We start from the raw sequence: 20,094 nt of genomic DNA on the forward strand, positions 1-20,094 counted from the left end.
ATTACATTACAATTACTTGTAGTGGTATATGATTATGATTATAAGTAGTGGTATACAATCATGATTACTTGTAATCAACTACAACCACAGACAGACTTTACTGCATGTTTGCTCATAAACAACCATGTCTGCAAGCCAGCATATTTTGCAAGAGTGATCCATGCTAGCCTCTCCTCATTCTTGACTGAACTTGTGCTTCTAAACAGTAAACAAAAGTCATTTGAGAGTAATTTCTCTAGCAGAGTGGGGGCAAACCTGGTTGGCAGGTGTGCCACAAATTAGCCCTGCGCTCTCCCCAAGTGGCATTCCAATTCCCTTCCCCTGCCTAATCTGCTGCTCTGCTTTCTGCTTCCTTCCCCATGCTGCTTGCCCTATCTGCCACCATACTGCTGGTTCCTTCACCAATCTTCTGCACGCCCACACAGAAACTGCCCATGCCACTCGTGGCACCCATGCTGCAGGTTGGCCACCCCTTTTCTAGCAGATTTTGGACCCACATCTTGAGGTTAGGCTTTCAGGGCATGAAGTTAGTTAGCACACATTAACACAGCTTTAGAAGTCAAGTAGAGCCATGGCATGAAACTTAACCTGTTCAACTCTACCTTTGAAGGCAGGATGCCTCATCTACATTAGACTTTAAAAATGCATTTGTTAGCCCTTTAGATAATACACACTGGTATCGCAATAAAATCCTGGTCTGGATGAGGTCTAGGAATTAAGGCAAATTCTAACAGCAAGTGTGAAGCTCAACACAATTCAAACAATAAAGGTAATTAACTCTTGAAAACAACTTACCAAGAGATTGTGGCAGATTCTTGTCACAGGATGTCTCGGTAAAAGATGCAATGTAGTGCACTAACCAATAGCTGGAAGATTTGATTTGGATTGCTGGATGATGTTTTGTGCTCTGTGTTATACGGTACGTTATACCAGATGATTATATGTCCCTTCTGACCCAAACTACAAGCAAGTTAGTAATAAAATGAGAAAGTGGGAAGACAGAACACAGGTTTCCTTTGCATAGCTGAAGTTCATGGTGAGGGAGGGAAGTCCACTGGAACAGTCCTGGGAATGCCAAGCTCATTGGGTTCTCTTATAACACAAAGCTTAAATGTGGATACTAAATTCCATTTTTTACTCAGAAGATTCAGTACAGAGCCATTTCTTCTTCCATCAGTTTAAGCAAGGCAGAATACATTTTACCTTCAGCATATGCAGAAACACACCTCTTAAACTTCAATCCTTCTATAAGCTTAATAACCAAGTCAGCTAACACCATATATACTTATTTTCAAAGTACAAAGAAAAACAACAACATATCGCCTTAGCTTGTAGTCAAAGAAACTAAAGCTTCTTAATGGACCCAGTGCGAAAACATTACTACAGTGACCTTTTGCAATTCGTTGAAGTATTTTTTACTTATATTCTTTGTTCAGACGCACTTAATAGCAAAGAAAGTATTTTCACTGTTCTGTGTTGAAAAAAAAGGACATATCCTTAAAAATAGTCTTCCTTCATTACCCTTATATGGGCATCAGGCTATGTTAGCACATAAATTGAAGAGGAGGAAGGGAAAAAGTAGCAGCAGCAAAGCTAGACATTTCACATTAGAAAGCTACCTTGAGATCCAAGAACTCAACCTCCAATTAGAAAGGTGGTGAAATCCAAATTAACAGTATTGATTCTACCAATATTAAACAAGGCAGGGAGCCGCTGAAGGCAGATAGTATAACTGAACAGGCAACTATTGTCTATTAACTCTCCAAGAAAGCTGGTATTAGTCTGTCGCCTCCTAGAGACATGGCGGGACTCTTTTTGCATATTTCTTACCTTGCTTTCCTAAATTCCAAGAGAAGGATGTAAATTGAGACCTCTCTCTCCAAATCTCAACCCAAATAATTCCAGAAGAAGGGGACTGTAACCATCATGGCATTGGTTCTTTAGTCACCAAGAGGCAAACCTTACAACCAAGTCATTTTTCATTCCCTGCCAAATAAAGCAACACTCAAAGAAAACCCTGGTATAAGGGGTTACAAATATTCAGACTTTATTATAAATAAGAAATACTGTTTTATACATAAAAAACTGCAAGTGTTGCATTTTGTTCACCGCCCCAGACAGCAAGACCACAGATTAAGGCAAAAGCTGAAGTGAAGGCACATACTGAGGGGGCCACAGTTGGGAATAAAATGAGAAGGGAACTGCCATGGGTTCCCTGTGACACCCAGCATTCTACCAGCAGCTGTCTTGTCATCACATTACTCAAAGAAATAACTGGACCTATACAATGCAATAATGGCCATAATGCAGTAGTGTATTAAGAAATTGTTTATAAAGATCTTTTATTTAAAAATAAAAATTTTGTTAAAAAAATGCTTAAGACAAAGGGAAAAGCAGGAAACCTTAGGCCTGAGGTCAGCCAGGGGGTGCATGCATCTTTGTGCCTGTTCTTTCCCCAGCCTTGGCACAGAGGCAACATGGTTAGGATACACCCACGTGACCAGAGCAGCCAGCAGAAATACTGATGTGAGAGTTTCACAAGTGTGATGGGCAAGGCGACCCTCCTCCAACGCTGCTGTTTAGTATACTACAGGCTGGTGGGAATCACTTTCTCCTGCCTGGCAGCACAACCCCAATGCTGTAATTGAGCCTCACACTGAATTCTCGTTTCTCGCAAAAGGGCGTATTATGCAGAAAGGTCACAGTTGCAGCCCTCACACCCTTTACTTGGGTTGGAAATAGTGCTATGCCTCCCAGATGTCCAGATGTAAACCCACAGCCATCCAAAAATCAGCATGACATCCTTCACAAAAGTCAGAGATAGAACATAACTAGTTCCTATGAACTACACACTTCAGAATGCTTTGGACATCTGGTACTGGCTTTTGAAGGGAGGTCGACATGTCCCATCACCGGACTGCATATACAGGCAAACAGGTTTGTGTTAATACCACAGGATATAGATACTGCAAACGTGGAGGAGGGAAAAAGAGTAGGAGCCTGAGCCAAAGAAATACCTAACCCTGAAGGAATAATAAATGGAAGAGCTATATGGTGCATGTGCCGTGATGGATAAAAGGAAGCAGGTAAAGGAACAGACGGTGCCACTCTGGAGATAGGGCTGAGTATATTTACACACACACACAAAAAGATAGACTTCCTCACTCTATAATCATGATAAACAAACAAACACAAAACAACAAAAAACCCACATTCACACAAAAATATAAATTTGAAATAATTAATAGCACCAGTGTGTGTCAGATAATTTCTTCCCCGCTACGCAAACGTACAAAGTTGCATAGTGTTTAAGGATAGATATATATGGATCTCAAAAAGGGGTGGGGGGAACATCAGACTGAGCTAGTAAGAAAAACTGCAGAGGCTGCTACTTCCTCAGATGAAGGAGGAAGAGAGGAGTGAAAGATCCCCCTCCCCTTTCTCAATCCTATGCGGAAAGTTAACCAGGAGGGAGTGGAGTCATCAACTTGGACAGAAGGTCTAAAGAGGTGGCAGTGGCAGCTACATGAAATACTGTGAGTGCAGGGTAATTGCCACCAGAGGTTGGCCTGAACAATTTGTGCTGCAATGTTTTAAGAAGACTGGAGGATCAGCAAGAAAATGAGGCAAAGTGTAAGTTTTGGCTCTTGATCAGATAAACAGCTGACAAAGGCAATCATGAAACTGTAGTGAAAAAACCCCATTCCCTCACAGACAGAAGTTGAGGAGACTACCCCCTGTATCCCTGTCTTTAAAGCCGGTTTTCCATCTGCAGATATTAACTTCAAGTTCAGACAGACCCACTGGTAGCAGCTCTTTGGGTGGCTGTATTCTTCTTCAAAAAGATCTTATTAGGTTTGTTTTTTTTTTAATTCTTAAAGGCCTGTCTCCATTAATCATTCTATCCCTGGAATGGTCCTCTGGAAATTCCTTAGTGACATTTACTGATGAGAAGAGAGCTGATCATTTGCAGGCTTCCTGACCTGGAAAATTAGACTAGGCAGCTGTTCACAGACTTGAGACAACATTTCTGCTTTGAAGGCTAACAGCAGTGTTGTGAAGACCTCTCACCACTCCACCTCCTTTCCCTCACAAAAGCTCTACTCAAAGACTATCTTTCTCAGCAGAGGGATATATTGCACTCAAGAAAGATGCTAAAAAGTTTGGCAGATGGCTACCAAAATTTTTGATTGGCCACTAATTTTTGCAGGATTTTTTAAAAACACAATTAGAACTTGGGGAAGGGGATTAATGTTCTTTGAGTGCAGCTATACTGGCCGTTACAATAATACTTTGGTAGCCAACCCCTTCCTTCATAGAAACAGAGCTCTGGGACTGAGGAGGCTTCAGTGGTTGTGGGGGGAGTGGAGGAAGAGGAGAGAAGCAAGAGCTAATTTTGCCTTACTGTACCCCAGTTCACATGGTTATTTCTGAACCACTGTACAAACAGTCCTGAACATTTCACATCCTTGTGCAAATCAAAGGGGAATGAGAAAGACAGAGGTGAGGGTGGAGTGTTCAGGAAGACAGAATTTATAAAAAACCCTTTGATGCCCAAAGATGGATATTTTAATTTGCTTCTCTTTAAAACTTCGCAACTTTTCCTAACTTGGAAAGAAAACAGCAACTGCGAGCAGCAGAGAGTCGGGGATTTGAAGAAGGTAATTTGTATGTTAAGGCACTCCATAGCCACACAACTGCTCCACCAGTCACTAGGGGAAATCTCCCCCCACCCCCAGCAGACCCTTAGGGTTTTTCAATGGACGGGGTGTTGAAACAACCAGATGGCAATGTCTTCTTAATGTCTTCCAGGTTGTTAATGTCTTTCAGGATTTCTTCAATGTCCCTGTTGTAAGCCTGAATGGCATCGTCTTGCTTCCTGGCTTCCTTCTCCAGGAAAGACACTTTTCGGTCAAGCTCACTATCTTTCATCTGATCTTTGGCACTGTTCAGTGTACCCTCAATCTCATTCAGTTTATTCAAGTCCACTGTGTCCAGTTGTCCTGGTAAAAGAAGAAACATAGTGAATTCCACTAAACGCTCTTCACCAAGCTACTGCCTACTCTCAAGACATTTCATACATACAATAAAACAATTATAGACTGATATAGTGGAAATACTGTCACAGCAAAGTATTTTTTTCCCACAGAGCAGTATCACTAACAGAACTGTCCACTGCCGGCTGCAATGCAATGAAACAGAGCAGACGTGGACTTCACAGAGTTGAATTGCAGCGTAAATGGGTTCCACTAAATTTGTAAATGAAACACTCCTGCTGAGCTGTTATCCACACAAATGAAAATCAAAGATATATTATCTAGTCTGTACTTCCTGAGTTGAAGTATACATTTTAGGCCAGATCCTCAGCCGTTTTTTACTTATTTTCAATTAAGGCTTTTTAAATATAATGTAATAATGAAAGGCCATAAATTTCATTTTGGGGGTTCTTGACAAACTCTGCTTTTATAACTTATCAGGCTATTCAAATCAACATGAATGAATTACAGCTGTCTATTAAACAGTTGATTTTCTTCTATTAAATATGCAATGCTTATCTCACCGTGTAGGAATTTACTAAATATTGTTCAAGTTTTGGGATGCAACTGAACTTGAATTTTAAAATGCACAGCAATTATTTTGAATAAACATTCTTCCAATAACCTGTCACGGACAGTGCCTGGAAGGACAGAGTTCTATAAGACAGAAAAAAAAAACAAACACCCACCCAAACCCCAAAACTTTGCTTAAAAAAATAAATGAAGTCATATTATGTTTTGAACAGGGTTTGGCAATCTACAACCAACAGATTCAACCCAGGGTGTTGGATGGCTTTGGTGATATTCTCAGTAGGGGACTTTGGCAGCAGTGGCTTGCCTGTGTCCCAGCTCAGCAGTGGGGATCTTTTGCCCAAACCTGTGGCCAGACAGTGAGGGGAAAGCAGCAGCAGCGGTGGTGCTGGTGGCTTAGCGCTAATACCAGCCTACATCAGATCTGAGCTGGGTTATTCTCGTCTACCAGCTAAAAACGCTGCTGATGACTGCTTCAAAAGAAAGCCGCCTCACAGCTTCATTTTACTTTAAACTTGAACCCAAAAACACTCTGTTCATAGATCAGACATTAGAAGGAACTTTCTGAGTACGAGGGTGGTCAAGCACTGCAACAGGTCACCTAGAGAAATTGTGCTTTCTAGCATCAGTCAGGCAACACCACGTTCTGAAGAACAAAAACACACAAAGTGAGTAGAACGCTTCTGGAAGTGAGGACAGATGAGCAGTAAATACATACCTAGTTGATCCAGAAGTTCATTAATGATGGTAAGCAAGTTATTCACAGAGTTCTTTGCTTTTCTTGCATTGTCTTCTGCCTCTTGGGCAGCCTGTGAAGCCTTTAGGGGGGAAAAAAGGTATGACTCCATGCAATAATGCTACAGCAGTCATAATTCTAATTTATTTGCCGCTACCTCAGCACAGTGTCCCTACTCAGAACATAGAATTTGACGAAGGACAACCCAAAGAGCTAATTTCATGCCACTACAACACTATTCCATCCCTGGCTTCTCTCTTTAGTGTAATAAGCCCAACACCCAGTTTTCTTCCATGGTTTTTGTTTTAGATCTGTATCACAGCTCTAATGTGTGAGCAGAGAGAGAGAGCTGGACAAAACACAAATTACCAGTTTCCAATGATGAAAAAAAAATCTGTAACTGAGGAGGATTCTGATGGAAAATGTCAAAGAACAGAGTCTATTAGAATGCGATCAGTCTTTCATTTGAAGACAGGGTAAGTTTTAGGTTATAGAAAACTGCCTCTCAGATGGTAAAGTTATATAGCAAAGCTGCTACAGTTAAGGTTACTAGGCGTATTTAATTTTAACTTTTTTCAACCCTTTTTAAAATTTAGAGAAAATAACTAACTGAACTTGAGACCCAAACCTAATACTGTATCTGCAATGGGGCTGCAGATAAAATCCAAGAATATCAGGGCCAATAAATTCACTCTTATTAAGGCTGAAATCTAGATTCTCTCCATCCCACTGTGCCAACCTTTGCATCCACCTCCCAGAATAACAACTCACCATCCCTGCCATCATCATATCCTGGTTGGCATCTTCCTGCTTCCTCTTCAGCTCTTTCTCTGCATCTTGAAGCTGTTTCATCATGTCATCTACTTCTCTGGCCAATTCTGTCACATCAGAGAAAGCCTTGTCGGCATCAGATTTTGTGCTGGCAGCATTCTAAGATCAATATAAAACAGGGTTTCTAAAAGGGTGGATCACACAGGAAACACAAAAATTCTTCTACTTTCTCCCATAAGATGCCAAACGAAGTTTTTCCATGGCATGTGACATCCCTTGATGGGATATATGCTCCAGCAAACAATTCTGAAGCATATTTACACATATTTAGAACACTCTCTGACGGCACACAGCAGGGTGGGTACAAAAGCCATGACAGTTTTCTATGGGTTTAACACATCTCAGTATGTCAGAGAGCACATATTCTCAATAAGAAACTGTGGAACAAGCTTCAAGACGACTGATTCAGGAGCCCTTTTTAAGGACTCACCTTCTGGACAGAATTAGCAATTTTCTCAGCATCATCAGCTTTGTTCTTGGCTTCCCTGGCATCAGCAGCAGCATTACCAAGTGCTAGCTCTGCTTGCCGTGTTTTATTGTTGGCTTCAGCAATGGTCTGGGTAATGGCAGGAATCTTTTTCAATGCCTCCTCAGCTGCTGTCTTGTTATCGTTCACACGCTTATCGAAATCTGATAAAGATGAAAACACTGTTTTGTTTCCTGTTCTAGAAAAGACCTGGTGGAGTTTGTTTGGCCTGATAAGTATCCAAAAGTCAAGCAACTTAGTCTATGTTACTTTAAAATTGGAGGGAGAAAAAGGAAACTCATGGTTTCTGTTACCGGAGAGACAGACCCTAACAATATTAAAGGTATTTACCAGGGACTGACTTGGTCCACAGGCTGCCATGACAATGTTCACGGCAGGATACACAAATCCCACAAGGTTTATTACTGGTTTTCTCCCTTCTAGGATCAGTAATGCTTTAAGCCTTCAAACATTGCTTGCCACTGTATGCTAATGACAATTACTGTTGAGCAGAAAGGCGTAAGGCTCCATATACAGAATGCACTGTGATGATGCACAGAAAGGGGAGTCCAGCAAGATAGCTTTATGGTTACTAAAAATTATTTTACTGAATTAAAACTTTGGGCAAATACTTTAAACTATTTAACTCTATTGTTATTCAAGCCATTCACTCTCCCTAGCTGTCCATTCTCATACCTCTCAGGTTGCTGAGAATGTTGTTGGCCTCTTGTAGCGTGTTATTGCCCTTCTTGGCAGCTTCTTCAGCCAGAGCTTTGGCAGCATCTGCTCGGGCCAAGAGCTGGTCTGCAGTCTAGAGAGATATAATATGGGTAAGTATATTTTCAGCCCCTCTAGAGAATAAGCCACGTTAAAAAATGGAGCACTGGGGTAGCCCAGCAAATACCAGCCCAATACCAAATGGTGTTCATTGCTAATGACTGCAGCCATTTAATATAACTGAGGTGCAATGCAATAAGAGAGGTGTTACCCACACCACAGAAGGTGACAGTTCCTTGCTCTCCTGCAAGAACTTTGCCAGTACAGAAGTTTCTGAAGACCATTCTATGCAACCAGCCACCAGAACCTGTTCTTCAGGCCCCTCTCACCTCAATGCCAATGACCAAATACCACAGCTAAAGCTCTAGGTTCTGGGTCAGGAAGTTTTTTCCTCAGAGTTGTTTCTAGACACAAGAGCCTACACTCAATAAGTGAACTTACCTGTTGCTCAGTTTTTCCTTTCTCTAAGAGGTTCTTCACTTCCAGTTCCTTCCCTTTCATATCCTCTCTCAAATCTTCATAGTCCTTCAACTTCCTGTCAATTAGCTGATCCAGCTCCTCTGCTTCCTTCTTGATCTTATTTGCCTCATTCTGCATGTGAAAATAAAAAAACAAAAACACAGCTCTGTGAACTTAATAAAACCTATGAAACAGGGAGACAAGAAACCCTGTGTGCTTTCTTGAGCATGAAAGCAGGCAGATGTTGCAGTAGAATTACTAACATTTCACTACTACTCTTTTTGCCAATTTGTACTACAGTTTGATGATCAGAATGGGATCAGTGTCACCCTGTACTGAGTGTGATATAAGCCAAAGATAGGAAGAGTCCATATGAAAGAGCTTCAAGCTAACTTTAGTACGGTGGCTGTAGGAGGGGAAACAGTTTAATGGGCTCAGCACTGGGCTTGAAATACTTATTCACCTAGAAATGTTTATGTATAGCAAAAAGACCGACTAGGACAAATAGGAAATTATAATTCTCTACATGTCAGTCTTTCAGGAATGTCAAAATACTAAGGTCTTAAGTAGACAGAGACCCCATAGCATTTTTCTGAAGCACAGAGGTGTTAGCAAAGCATTAAACAAGGCATCAGCAATTTATTATTACACTGAGTAAGACTTGCCACCTTAATTAATCTACTGTGCCCTAATATACACTCCAGGGAATTATGTACAGAAAAATTCAAAATTATGCAAAATGAATTACCTTTTTAATTTTGTTAACAAATTAAACTAAATATAGCACTTTTCAAACCTCCTTTAGCATTACATGTAAGTACTTTGTACGGTTGGGGATGGGGTGTGTGTAGGGTGGGATTTGTGAAGGTGTTGGGGGGTGTATGTGTGGGGTTTGTGGATGGGTGTGGGTGGGCTGTGAAGGGGTGTGGGTGTGTGTGAGGCCTGTGAGTATGGCAAAGTGCAGCTTGTAGGGGGGATTATGAAGGGGTGTGGGTATGACAGTATGTGTGGAGGTTGTGAAGGGGTGTGTGTGTGTGTGTGTGTGTGTGTGTGTGTGTGAGAGAGATTTGTTGGCAGATGTGGGGTTTGTGGGGGATTATGAAGGGGTGTAGGTATGGGAGTGTGTGGGGTTTGTGAGGGGATTGTGAAAGGGTGTGGGTGTGTGTGGGGAGTCTGTAGGTGGGTGTGGGCCCCCATACCATACACTCCCCTCTCCCCCATGGTGCACAGGCCCAACCACTGCCAGCTCAGCAGCAGCAGGCAGTGGGCCCTTGGAGTGCTCATGGCTGCAGCAGGCAGAGCCCATGGCGGCGTGCACCTCTGGCTGAGTCCCAGGGCCTAAATGTGCTGGCATGGAGTTGACCTGGCCTGCTGGCACGTGCCTTAAAGCCAGACCGGGCTGGCTCTGTGCCGGCAAATGGGGCTTGTGGCACTGCAGGTAGGAGCTGCATGCCTTCAGGCTGGGCGGGCTCCATACCTCCATGCACAGCTTCCTGCTAGAGTCCTGGAAGCCCCACATGGAGGCATGGAGCTGGCTGGCCTGGCCCAATGGCATGTAGACTAGGAGCTGTGCACCATTGGGCCAGGCGGGTTCTATGCCTCCACATGCACTTCCAGCACTCCAGGAGGAAGCCGTATGTGGAGGCAAGCAGGAGCCCGCCCAGCCCTGATGGTGTTTGATTCTGTGCCTCCAGATGCGGCTTCCTAACTGGCCTGATGGTGTGCAGCTCCCAGGCCAGACCAGCCCTCCACGTGGGGCTTCCAACACTCCAGTGGGAAGCCGCATATGGATGCACAGAGTTGGGCGCCATAAAGCAGGGCTGTCTCTGTGCCTCCACATGTGGTTTCTCACCAAAGTACTGAAAGCCCCACGTGGAAGCACTGAGCTGGCTGGGCTGGCCTGATGGGGCATGGCCCATACCTACTGACAAACCCCACACCCACCCACACACACACCCCTGCCCACCCACAAATCCCATGCCTACCTCCCACTCCTGGAGGCAAGAGCTCCCCTCCGCACTTACATCTGTCCAGTCATGCGGCTCTGTGACACCAAATCATGGGAGGTAGAGGCATAGAGTCCGCCGCAGTTAAATTATGCAAAATTGTGTAATGTGTGGTCATGCCTTTTATGTGCAAAATTGCATGGGTACATTATTGCATAATTTCCCAGGGTGTGCTAACAGTGGCACATGTGTAGATGGTGATGCTTTACTGTGCAATAAAGTGCATGTGTAGATGTGCCCACTGCGTGTGTTGCTTGACTCAAATACCTCTAGACCCCTGGAATCCACCGCAGGTAGACTGGTGAGATTAGCATAGATCTGAAGGGCCTTATTCCCAGCTTCCTCTGCCTCTGCCAGAACTTTATTGGCCTGTTTTTCAAGGTCTCGGGAAATGTTCTTTGCCTGATTATACCTAAAAGACAAAGAATCCAATTAACCTTGATTTTCTTTTCCTGAACCTAACCAGCTGAAGAGAAAAATGACTTGGTTGAAAAAGAGAACTTGCATGAAACCCAATGGTTAAAAGCAAGTTCTTCCCCAAAATAAGTTTAGACATGACAAGTTAGTTTAAAAACCTTTGTACTACTACAACCCAATGGACAGCAGACTGCTCTCCATTACTGACTCACTTCCTGTTAAGCTCATCAATATCTTTTGCTGTTTGGTTCCCTCCAGCCAGCGTTTTCAACAGCAGTTGATATGCCTCTGTTGATGTATCATTTGCTGCCTTGGCTACACGCACAATCTCATCAGCTTCTTGCTTGTGTCTGAACATTAGAAGGGAAAAATAATTCCATTAAAATTAGTAACCAGCAGCTTCCTATTCTGGATTCAACATTTTTATTCTTATCTTGCTCGCTTTCCCCTTCCAGCCCTACATGATTAGGGCATTTGCAAAGAGGTACTGCTTTAAATGGTCTCTCTGCAAACAAAGACATGTCAAGTGAATCTACAATGGCAGCTGAAGGGTCCTGCTAAGAGTCTGCACTCCTGCAGCACTGTGGTTGTATACCAGAGGCTGCCCTCCTCTTCAATACAGATGTGCAGCCCAGAAATCTGCATACTCCATAACACAATACACCACTGGTGTTACTGAACAGCAGCAACTTCATATTGGGGGAGGGAAAGCAATTTTTCAATCAAACTACATTTAGTCTACTATTTCCCAACCAACAAATCAATACAGCCCTCGCTGCTGCTGCAAAAAAGAGTGGTGCGTTCTCCCATCGGTGCTATGTCCTAGCATACTAGGTCTTACCGTTCAGCCAATTCACGGGCCTCTCCTGCCAAGATAGTCATGTTGTTAGAGTCACCGCTTGTCTCTGTTGGGCTAATGGACTGAAAACAAAATCAAATATATTTTCAGAAGTTGCTTTTTCATCTTTTATTCATTGACAGTTGTAAATATTCATAGCCATAGTCTGCATATGTAAAATGTGACCTATTTTAACTTTTCCAGCATTAGTTTGCCCATTTGTTCTTTGGATGGGTTGTTTGTTTTTTTCCTGACAAGAAATCCTTTGAGATTTGATTTATAGTGCCTGAGAGACTGGGGGTAGGGTTAACTAAAGTTAAGGTTAGCTAAAGAGGCCCCTGAGGGCTCTTTATGAATGCAGCAATATATGCAAACCAGCATTCAAGGGAAGACAAAAAAAATACCACCCCCCCCCATGTACAAACATATACAGGCTTCGAGCAACATTAAAGAAAAAAAGTGAATTATTAAAATACCATACTCAATCCATGAAAATTTCCCTATAAATCAGTAATACTTTTTCTTTTTTAGTTTGACACTTCTTAAATTAAATATCCCCAGATTCATGAGACACTCTAGGATACTAAACTCCCAGGCTTAGCGCTGGGAAGAGAAATGCAATCAGGAACTGAAAACAGTGCATTATACTGCCAGGACTGAAAGAAGTGACACGTAACAAGCCATTTGGCCTTTACAGAGGACTCACCACATTGGCAACTGCCATTTGTGCCTTCTCTAGCATACTGGAAGCTATTTCAATCAGGTCCTCAGTATCCTGCACTTGTTCACGGGCTTGCTTAGCAAGGCCATCTGTTTCTCGCACTGTGTTCTGGATGTTCCGTAATCTGTCGAGCTGGCTTGCCAGAGTGCTGTTAATGTGTCTAAGACGATCCATCAGATCTTGATCCACATCTGAGACAAGTGACAAATTGGAGGAAGCAAAATTAATTACACTGGGCACTGATGCTGGAGGAATAAGCAGGAACTTCCTACTATTGGTAACATGTTAGTAAATAAATACCTTGTTGAAAAGGGAATGGCAAAACCTTTTAATAAGATGGGAAATCAGTTTAAGATCAAAGTCATTATTAGAATGCACATAAAAAGCAAGGAATGAAGATGTCATTAACTGCTAAAGCTCCTGCTAGGTTTCAGACACTGGGAGGACATTGCCCACGCACATGGGTGACTGGTGCCTCCTGAGTCTGGGGGGCCACCTGCAGAAGCTGCCGGTGGTATAAACAGTGGGGACGGGGCTGGTGAACACCCACAGAAGCTGGTGCAGGCATGGACAGCCCTGTCAGGGAGGGGAACATGCCTCCCCACCCCCACCAGTTGCCTATGCCCATGCCAGAGGTAAAACAGAACTCTGAACATAAGATCTGGACCGAAAAGGCAGCACAACTGCACTTCAAATGATTACATATGGCGTGCAAAACATTTGTTTCATATATTCTATTATGATTAAATCCTATGAACAGTCCACAAACAAAATAGTGAGCTGTGCACTGCTCTTGTGCCCCAGCACATACAAGAAATCCAACCTGGGGAAATGGAGAGTTAGTCACATCCAAGAATGCAGCAGCCTCTGATGCTTGCATTTCTACTCCATGGGAAGAAGGAGTATCAACCTGTGGATCTACATATTATCAGATTCACCAGTCTGGTCACTTCTCTATCCTGAAGTCCCTCTGGCACAGAGATGGGCAGACAGTGCTGGTAGAAGTGAGTTCTTCCATGTATAGAAGTCATCATTTCTACCTGTTTTGGCTTTTGTGGGGGTTGTATAGTTAAGATGCAGCTAGACTTCTTGGAACAGTTGTTGATCTTGTGGACACCAAGGCATAGTAGGGAAGGAAAAAGTTAACTTAACTAGGGTTTTGTTAACCTACTACCTACCCTTAGCTTTACTAAACCTAAGTGTTTATTCTATGCGTAGAAGGAAATTAAATTGACAGCAATACACTGAGGTTGAAAAAAAATCAATTATAAAACAGAATACAAGAGGTAATTTTTTTATAGCAATGTTGCTTTGGCCAGGATACATGATGGGTAGGTTTTAATTTGAACATTGAACGTTTATGAAACTACGTATTTAATTGTAGGTAGAAAATGCTGCATTGTGCACAATGTGTTCAAATCATCACCATAATCAGAAATTCAGGTGAGGTTCGGTGCATGTAATTTGATATTTCTCTTTTTTGTATTAAAGAAAATAAAAGGCATGGTGGGGGGAGCAAAAATCCCAATACTTACTCAGTATACTAAGGCATTTTAGAATCAGAGCCTTAAATAAGACCAAAAATAATTTAAGAGACTTCAAAGGGAACATGACTGACTTCATTCCTATTGCTTTTGTTTAAAGGAGTGACAAAAAGCTGAAGACAAAAACATGATGTTTTTTAATATACAGGACTAAAGAACAATGAAGGTAGTGAACAAGTCTTGATCATATCAACACTAACCAAAGTCATTTATGCATGCATGTCATGTAGTCCCAGTTAACTCTGTGGAACTACTCGTGTGCAAATCATTGTAAAAACAAAACAAAGCAAAACCAAAAACCTGGGCTTAAGTTAATTTCAATTTTTGAACGATCAAACTTTAAGAAGGGTTTAAAACCTAGTTTGTACCAGTCGCCCTGCTTACCACCAACTGGGAACCTAATCCCCTTAAATGGCCCTGCTGAGGAGGGAAGGAATGGCTTTAGGAGCTGCCTTCAGCCATCCCCTCTCCTCAGCAGGGACTAAACTGCAGGAGATAGGGACACTGCTCATTTCTGAATTTATTTAAAGAACAAAGATTTTTTCTAAGCTCTGGAAATAAAGTTATAACGCCTCTTCTCCTCCAGTGCCCACATAGTGCCCCACTTTTCACCACCAAATGATATCAAAAGGCTTGCATTCTCTAATGAGCAATATCCCCAACTTCTCCAGCCTTTGCAAAGATGTAAGTATATAATAATTTATGGCCGTGTCTCTATCTCCCTTCCTAACCATCGTTAAACCAGGCAAGAGCAGCTGAGGTATCATAATACTAGACAACTTTATTTCAGTGAACTGAATGTCCCATACCACGGAAACCCTGTCTTTTGGGGTTTTCTTCAACACAGTGCCAATGCAGTATTATAGCTGTTGTTATGCCCACATAACTTCAACGCATCAGTCACTCCTCCAGGAACATTATAATTCCAATTCAGCCAATTCCCAGGACTTACCTCAGGTCTTAGTGCCAAAAGAGCCCATGGTGTATTTTACTCACAGCAGCAGGCAAACTGGAAAACCTTCCCGGCATCTCATGACAATTCACTACTTCTAGTAAGTTTATGAGTATGATTATAAAGAAGAGGTTTGTCTGCAAAAGCAAGGGACTTTAGACTCCAAGCCCCTTCGAATCTTACCTACGTCACCTATCGCTAACCAAAGTGGGAAGAACTGCTCAAAGAAAGAGCAGAGAGGATATAAAAACTGGATACCAGACACACACTACTTATTTACTGAACCGGACCTGAAGCAAGTGATGCAAAGTTGCCTGAGCTAAAACCAATGCCAACCAGTGCAAGATGCGCATCAACACAAAAATATATAATGCATATCAGCAATAAAGAGTTTGAGACACCCCCTATCTTACACTAGAGCTTTGAGTGGAGGACACCATCAGCCTGGTCCTAAGCTGCCCCATTAACTCAGGTAACTTTGTCGATCACAAACAAAAACAGGATGGAAAGGTACAACATCCTTCCCTTCAAACACTAAGTCGAAAGAGGCGACTCTGGTAAGACATTCCCATTTGAATTCATGCATTTAACAACAGAAACCAGAGTGAAAGTTAACTGATTTTATGCTTATTTACACAAACCAAAAACTCCCTCAAAAAAGTGCTCGTAAAGGAGGTCGCTGCTATCTTGTCGGCAATTGCAAGACATTATCCCAGAGCTATTGCCTTGAGAGATTTCAACACAAGTCAATAAAGCTGTAGGTGAGAAAGGCCAAAACCTCATTGTCTACACTGGCTTTCCTAGAACTTTCATAGGGCACCTGTTGTCCATCGTATGTAGCCAACCTTTTTCTAAACCTGACCCCAGATTAGGTGTCAAAAATGAAGGATGGTACACTCCAGTCACTACCATTCAAATGCCTCAACCCACAGCATAAACTCCAAAATCCCAGAGATCGTGACTGTGACAGGACTCCATCAATTTCCAAAGCCTGTTAAAGGACAGTGGCACTCCATCCACAAGATAAGCCAAACATCTTGTGAACTGTTATTATACATTTGCCTCCACTGTTGATTCATAAAAGATCAGACAATCCCTTCAAGCTTCAAAATCTTGTCTGACCTCCTAACACATGCCATAACCTGTTCAATTAACTTTTGTTTGAATCTTTTAAAATAAACTTCCCATTTTGTTTACTGGTCTCTGAAACAGTCCTTTCCCCCCCTTTGCCCACACAAATCTTCTAGATTTTATGACACCGTGAACCAGAAGGGCAGAGGGCGGAGAAGGGGATCAACACTTTATTTCCAACTGCTTTTTCAGCCTTTGGTCTTCTACCATTGGTACCAAAGACAACTACTCTTATGGAGTGGATGTATTATTGGTCAAGAACCTTCATATCAGTATCCACAGAAGCTGCCATGTTGGATCCTGCAGAGGTATTCAAGGTGGCAAACCATGTAGTGTCATGCCTACAGCACCAAACAGCACCCAGCACCATGTACTCAGAGTTTTTTATTTTATTTCACTGAAAAAAAATTCAGGAAAGCTTCTTGAATAGCATGAACTCAAATGCTGACTTATATTTATACATGTGACATTACTACCATGAAGATAGGCCAGCTTTGACAAGAGCTCATGCAAAATAGCTGCTGGTTGAAACTGAACCACAAGAAAGAGCTTAGCACTCTCAAATTGTAGCCATGGTACATTTTCCTTTTTGTTTGAAAGAAGCATCACATTTCGTCAATTCAATTTGTAGATTAGAAGCGTTCCTGGATTCCTCACTGACACCAAGTTCTCATATAGCAGAAAGTATTGCTCGTAAGTGCTATCTTCACTGCTTGGCTAGGAGACGGTCCCATGCTGAGAGAGATCTACGTTTACATGGGCCTTTGTTGCCCCATGTGTAGACGAAGCTAGTTAAATACACCTGGACATGAACCTATCAGTCATTAGAAAACACTACAGTAAACTCTAAAAGACAGCAATGTTTTGGAATGAAGACCTCGGGTATCAACTGTTCCTCGGGTACAAAAGAACTTTCCATCACAAAAGTAAAGCTCTCTGTGCAGGAGATAGTCTTAGATTATGGAATAAACTCCTACCAGAACTAAGAGCCACCACAAACTCACCCACCTGGTGCTCTAAAGGTAAGGCACTCTTATTTCACTGTAGCTTTCTTTAATAAATGCATTTCAGCATTTATGGAGTTCCCTGTGGTTCAGTGGTAAAATTCTTGTCTACCACACTGGAGACCTGGGTTCAATTCCCAGACATTTATATAACTACAGCCATGCAGGCACCAAACATCTGGACTCAGTCTGGTCTTTGGATTCTGTCTCAGTGGCCTAAAGGGAGAACAAGGTCTGGGCAGCTTCCATTCCTCCAAAGATCTGGGTGGCCCTCATGCATACACCATAATCCAAGAGAATTAACAGTTGCAACATCAGCATTTACATTTAAAAATACAAGTTGGTCATGTTACTGGAAACTACTCAAGTTATGGTGAAGAGGCAGTGTAAGAACCTATGCAGACCAGAGCATTAGAAAGTAAAACCCAAGGCAACAAACCCATACATTTTAAGGCTATGACCAAACAAAGAATGCTTTAGCCCAAAGAATGGTCTTTAAAGAGTTAAGAGCAATGTACAACTGCATTTGCTACTGGCAAGTGCTATAAACAGACATGCACTTCTGAGTACGAGCATGTTTTGGAAACAGGAACAAACATTTTCATAGTAAATAACTGAGTAAAGCCCCTTTAAGTTATTCTCAATCTCTGAATGAGTCCTGCACCTTGTCCTCTCTATCATTTGAAAAAGGTCCCCTTATTTTTTGTGTCTTATTCCTGCAAATGCTTACAGCTTTCCACAAAGTACAACCATCACCATCTGAACGCCAATGCATGTCCTTTTCAAATGCTTTATCATAGGGCTGGAAGGGACATCAATATTCACCTAGTCCAATGCATTTGCACATACAGATGCTTGGCTCTCCCAAAGCAGGTTATCAGATTCAAATGAAGCTATGCACCATGAAAGAAATAAAATAATTCAGGAAACAGCCAGCCCCAGATAGTCACCACTGGATCATATCAACCTACCTTTGCTGCTCTGTGCATCTTCGAGCAAGTCCATGACATCTCTCTCTACCTCCTTTAGCCTGTCCTCAAAGGCCTGGTCTGTCACAGTTTCTTCTCCTGTACCTAGGTTTGCTATAAGATTTTCCAGTTCTTGCAACTTCTCTCTTTGTTCCACCACCTAAACAAAGGGAAGAAGTGGTTGCATATCAACAGCTTTCCTTGTCAATAAAAAGAGCGGAGGCACAGTATCAGTCACAAGCTTCAGCATCCAGTAGGTGTCACTCTGATGTTATGTGAAAAGTCTCTGCTCAAAAGTACATAGGTTTTTGCCCATCTCCTTTGTACCTTCTTGAGGGCTGAGACTCCATCATATGCTACTCAATGTGCCTCTGCCTGCAACGGTACTTGGGAACAAAATCAGAGGAGTACAGTGCAGGTCTTACCTTATCTTTCACTAGCCTGTAGCATGCAGGGCACTCCTGACAGCCAGGCCAAGACCGATTGTAGAAATAGTTCTCTTCACACTGGTTACACCGGTTCCCCACAAAGCCTTCCTTACACGCACAGCGACCATCCTCCTTGCACTGCAGAGCGCGAGAACCCTCAGGATCACAGTCGCATGCTTCATGAAAGTTAAAATATGGAAGTCATACAGGAGGAGGGGGGAGGACAAAAAATTACTCTGAACTGCAGACCTTTGCCTGCAGGAATACCACACAGGTTAAAGATGCATGAGTTGAAGTTTTTCCCTGCTGTGATTTCTATACCCTGTATCAGTAGTTGGCAAACTTTTCAAGCCATGGACCGGAGCAATCTGGCTCTGATCTGTCATGTGACAGCAGTCTGCATCAGCAATGTGGGGGCATATGATAGAGCACCCACATCAGGGTGCAACTGCCACTTCTCCCAGCCTCCTGCTCCCTGGCTGGGGCATGAGTGCAGCTTACAGGCAGGGGGGAGCTGGGCCAGGGCTAGGCAGCCAGGAGCTGCAACTCCCCGCTGGCTGAAAGCTATATTTGCACCCAGCTTGGGGGATGGTGGGGGAGGAAGCAGTGGTACTGGTACAGGTGCTTCACTGCACTGGGTCACTCCTCAGACCCAGTGTAGGCATGGGCAGAGGCAAAGCCTTCCAGCTCTGTTGGCCAGATCCAGTGGGTCTATCGGCTAGATCTGGCCTACAGACCTTATGTTGTTGACTCCTGCCCTATGTTATAATCAGGGATCGTGGTTTTCCCTGATAAAAAAAAACCAAAAAAGCAAGCAAATTCTCTAATAAAACGCCCCAAATCTGTGATCAAAATTAAAGGCCTCCTACAGCCACTCTCCCCTCCCCCCCATCCCTGTTTATGCACCTCTTACCACTGGGGATGACCTGGTGAGGGGACACTGCAGGTCCTTGACCACCTGGACAATAGCAATCATCACCTGCTGGAATTCACTATCCAGCACAGGGTGTCAAGGGCCTATAGCAAGACTAAAGCCCTTGACTTCAGAAGGGCCAACTTCAATGAGCTTCGGACATTAGTGGGGGAGGCACTGAGGGCCCAGAAGGTAGAGGAGATGGGAGTCCATGAGGGATGGTTGTACCTTAAGGGGGGCAATCCTCCAGGCCCAAAGGGTAACAGTCCCTCAGAGAAGCAAGGGGGGTAAGAGTGCTCAGAAACCCCCATGGCTCAGCAAGGGCATTCAGGAATG

General features: G+C 42.9%; 1 protein-coding gene across 1 annotated transcript in view; it reads right to left on the reverse strand.

The window, feature by feature from the left end:
- Positions 1-2,023: 2,023 nt before the first annotated feature.
- Positions 2,024-20,094, reverse strand: part of LAMC1 (laminin subunit gamma 1) — a 151,732-nt gene continuing 133,661 nt past the window's right edge. Inside the window, exons 17-28 of the mRNA XM_014520723.2 lie at positions 18,843-19,021; positions 18,421-18,577; positions 12,804-13,009; positions 12,101-12,180; positions 11,472-11,609; positions 11,110-11,254; positions 8,819-8,968; positions 8,297-8,411; positions 7,565-7,764; positions 7,075-7,233; positions 6,286-6,385; positions 2,024-5,003 (exon numbers count right to left, since the gene is read on the reverse strand). Coding sequence (XP_014376209.2) covers positions 4,747-5,003; positions 6,286-6,385; positions 7,075-7,233; positions 7,565-7,764; positions 8,297-8,411; positions 8,819-8,968; positions 11,110-11,254; positions 11,472-11,609; positions 12,101-12,180; positions 12,804-13,009; positions 18,421-18,577; positions 18,843-19,021 — 1,886 coding nt within the window. The 3' untranslated portion in view covers positions 2,024-4,746. The remainder of the gene's footprint in view (positions 5,004-6,285; positions 6,386-7,074; positions 7,234-7,564; positions 7,765-8,296; positions 8,412-8,818; positions 8,969-11,109; positions 11,255-11,471; positions 11,610-12,100; positions 12,181-12,803; positions 13,010-18,420; positions 18,578-18,842; positions 19,022-20,094) is intronic.

Source organism: Alligator sinensis, unplaced genomic scaffold (genome assembly GCF_000455745.1).
Source record: "Alligator sinensis unplaced genomic scaffold, ASM45574v1 scaffold471_2, whole genome shotgun sequence".
Classification (NCBI taxonomy): domain Eukaryota; kingdom Metazoa; phylum Chordata; order Crocodylia; family Alligatoridae; genus Alligator; species Alligator sinensis.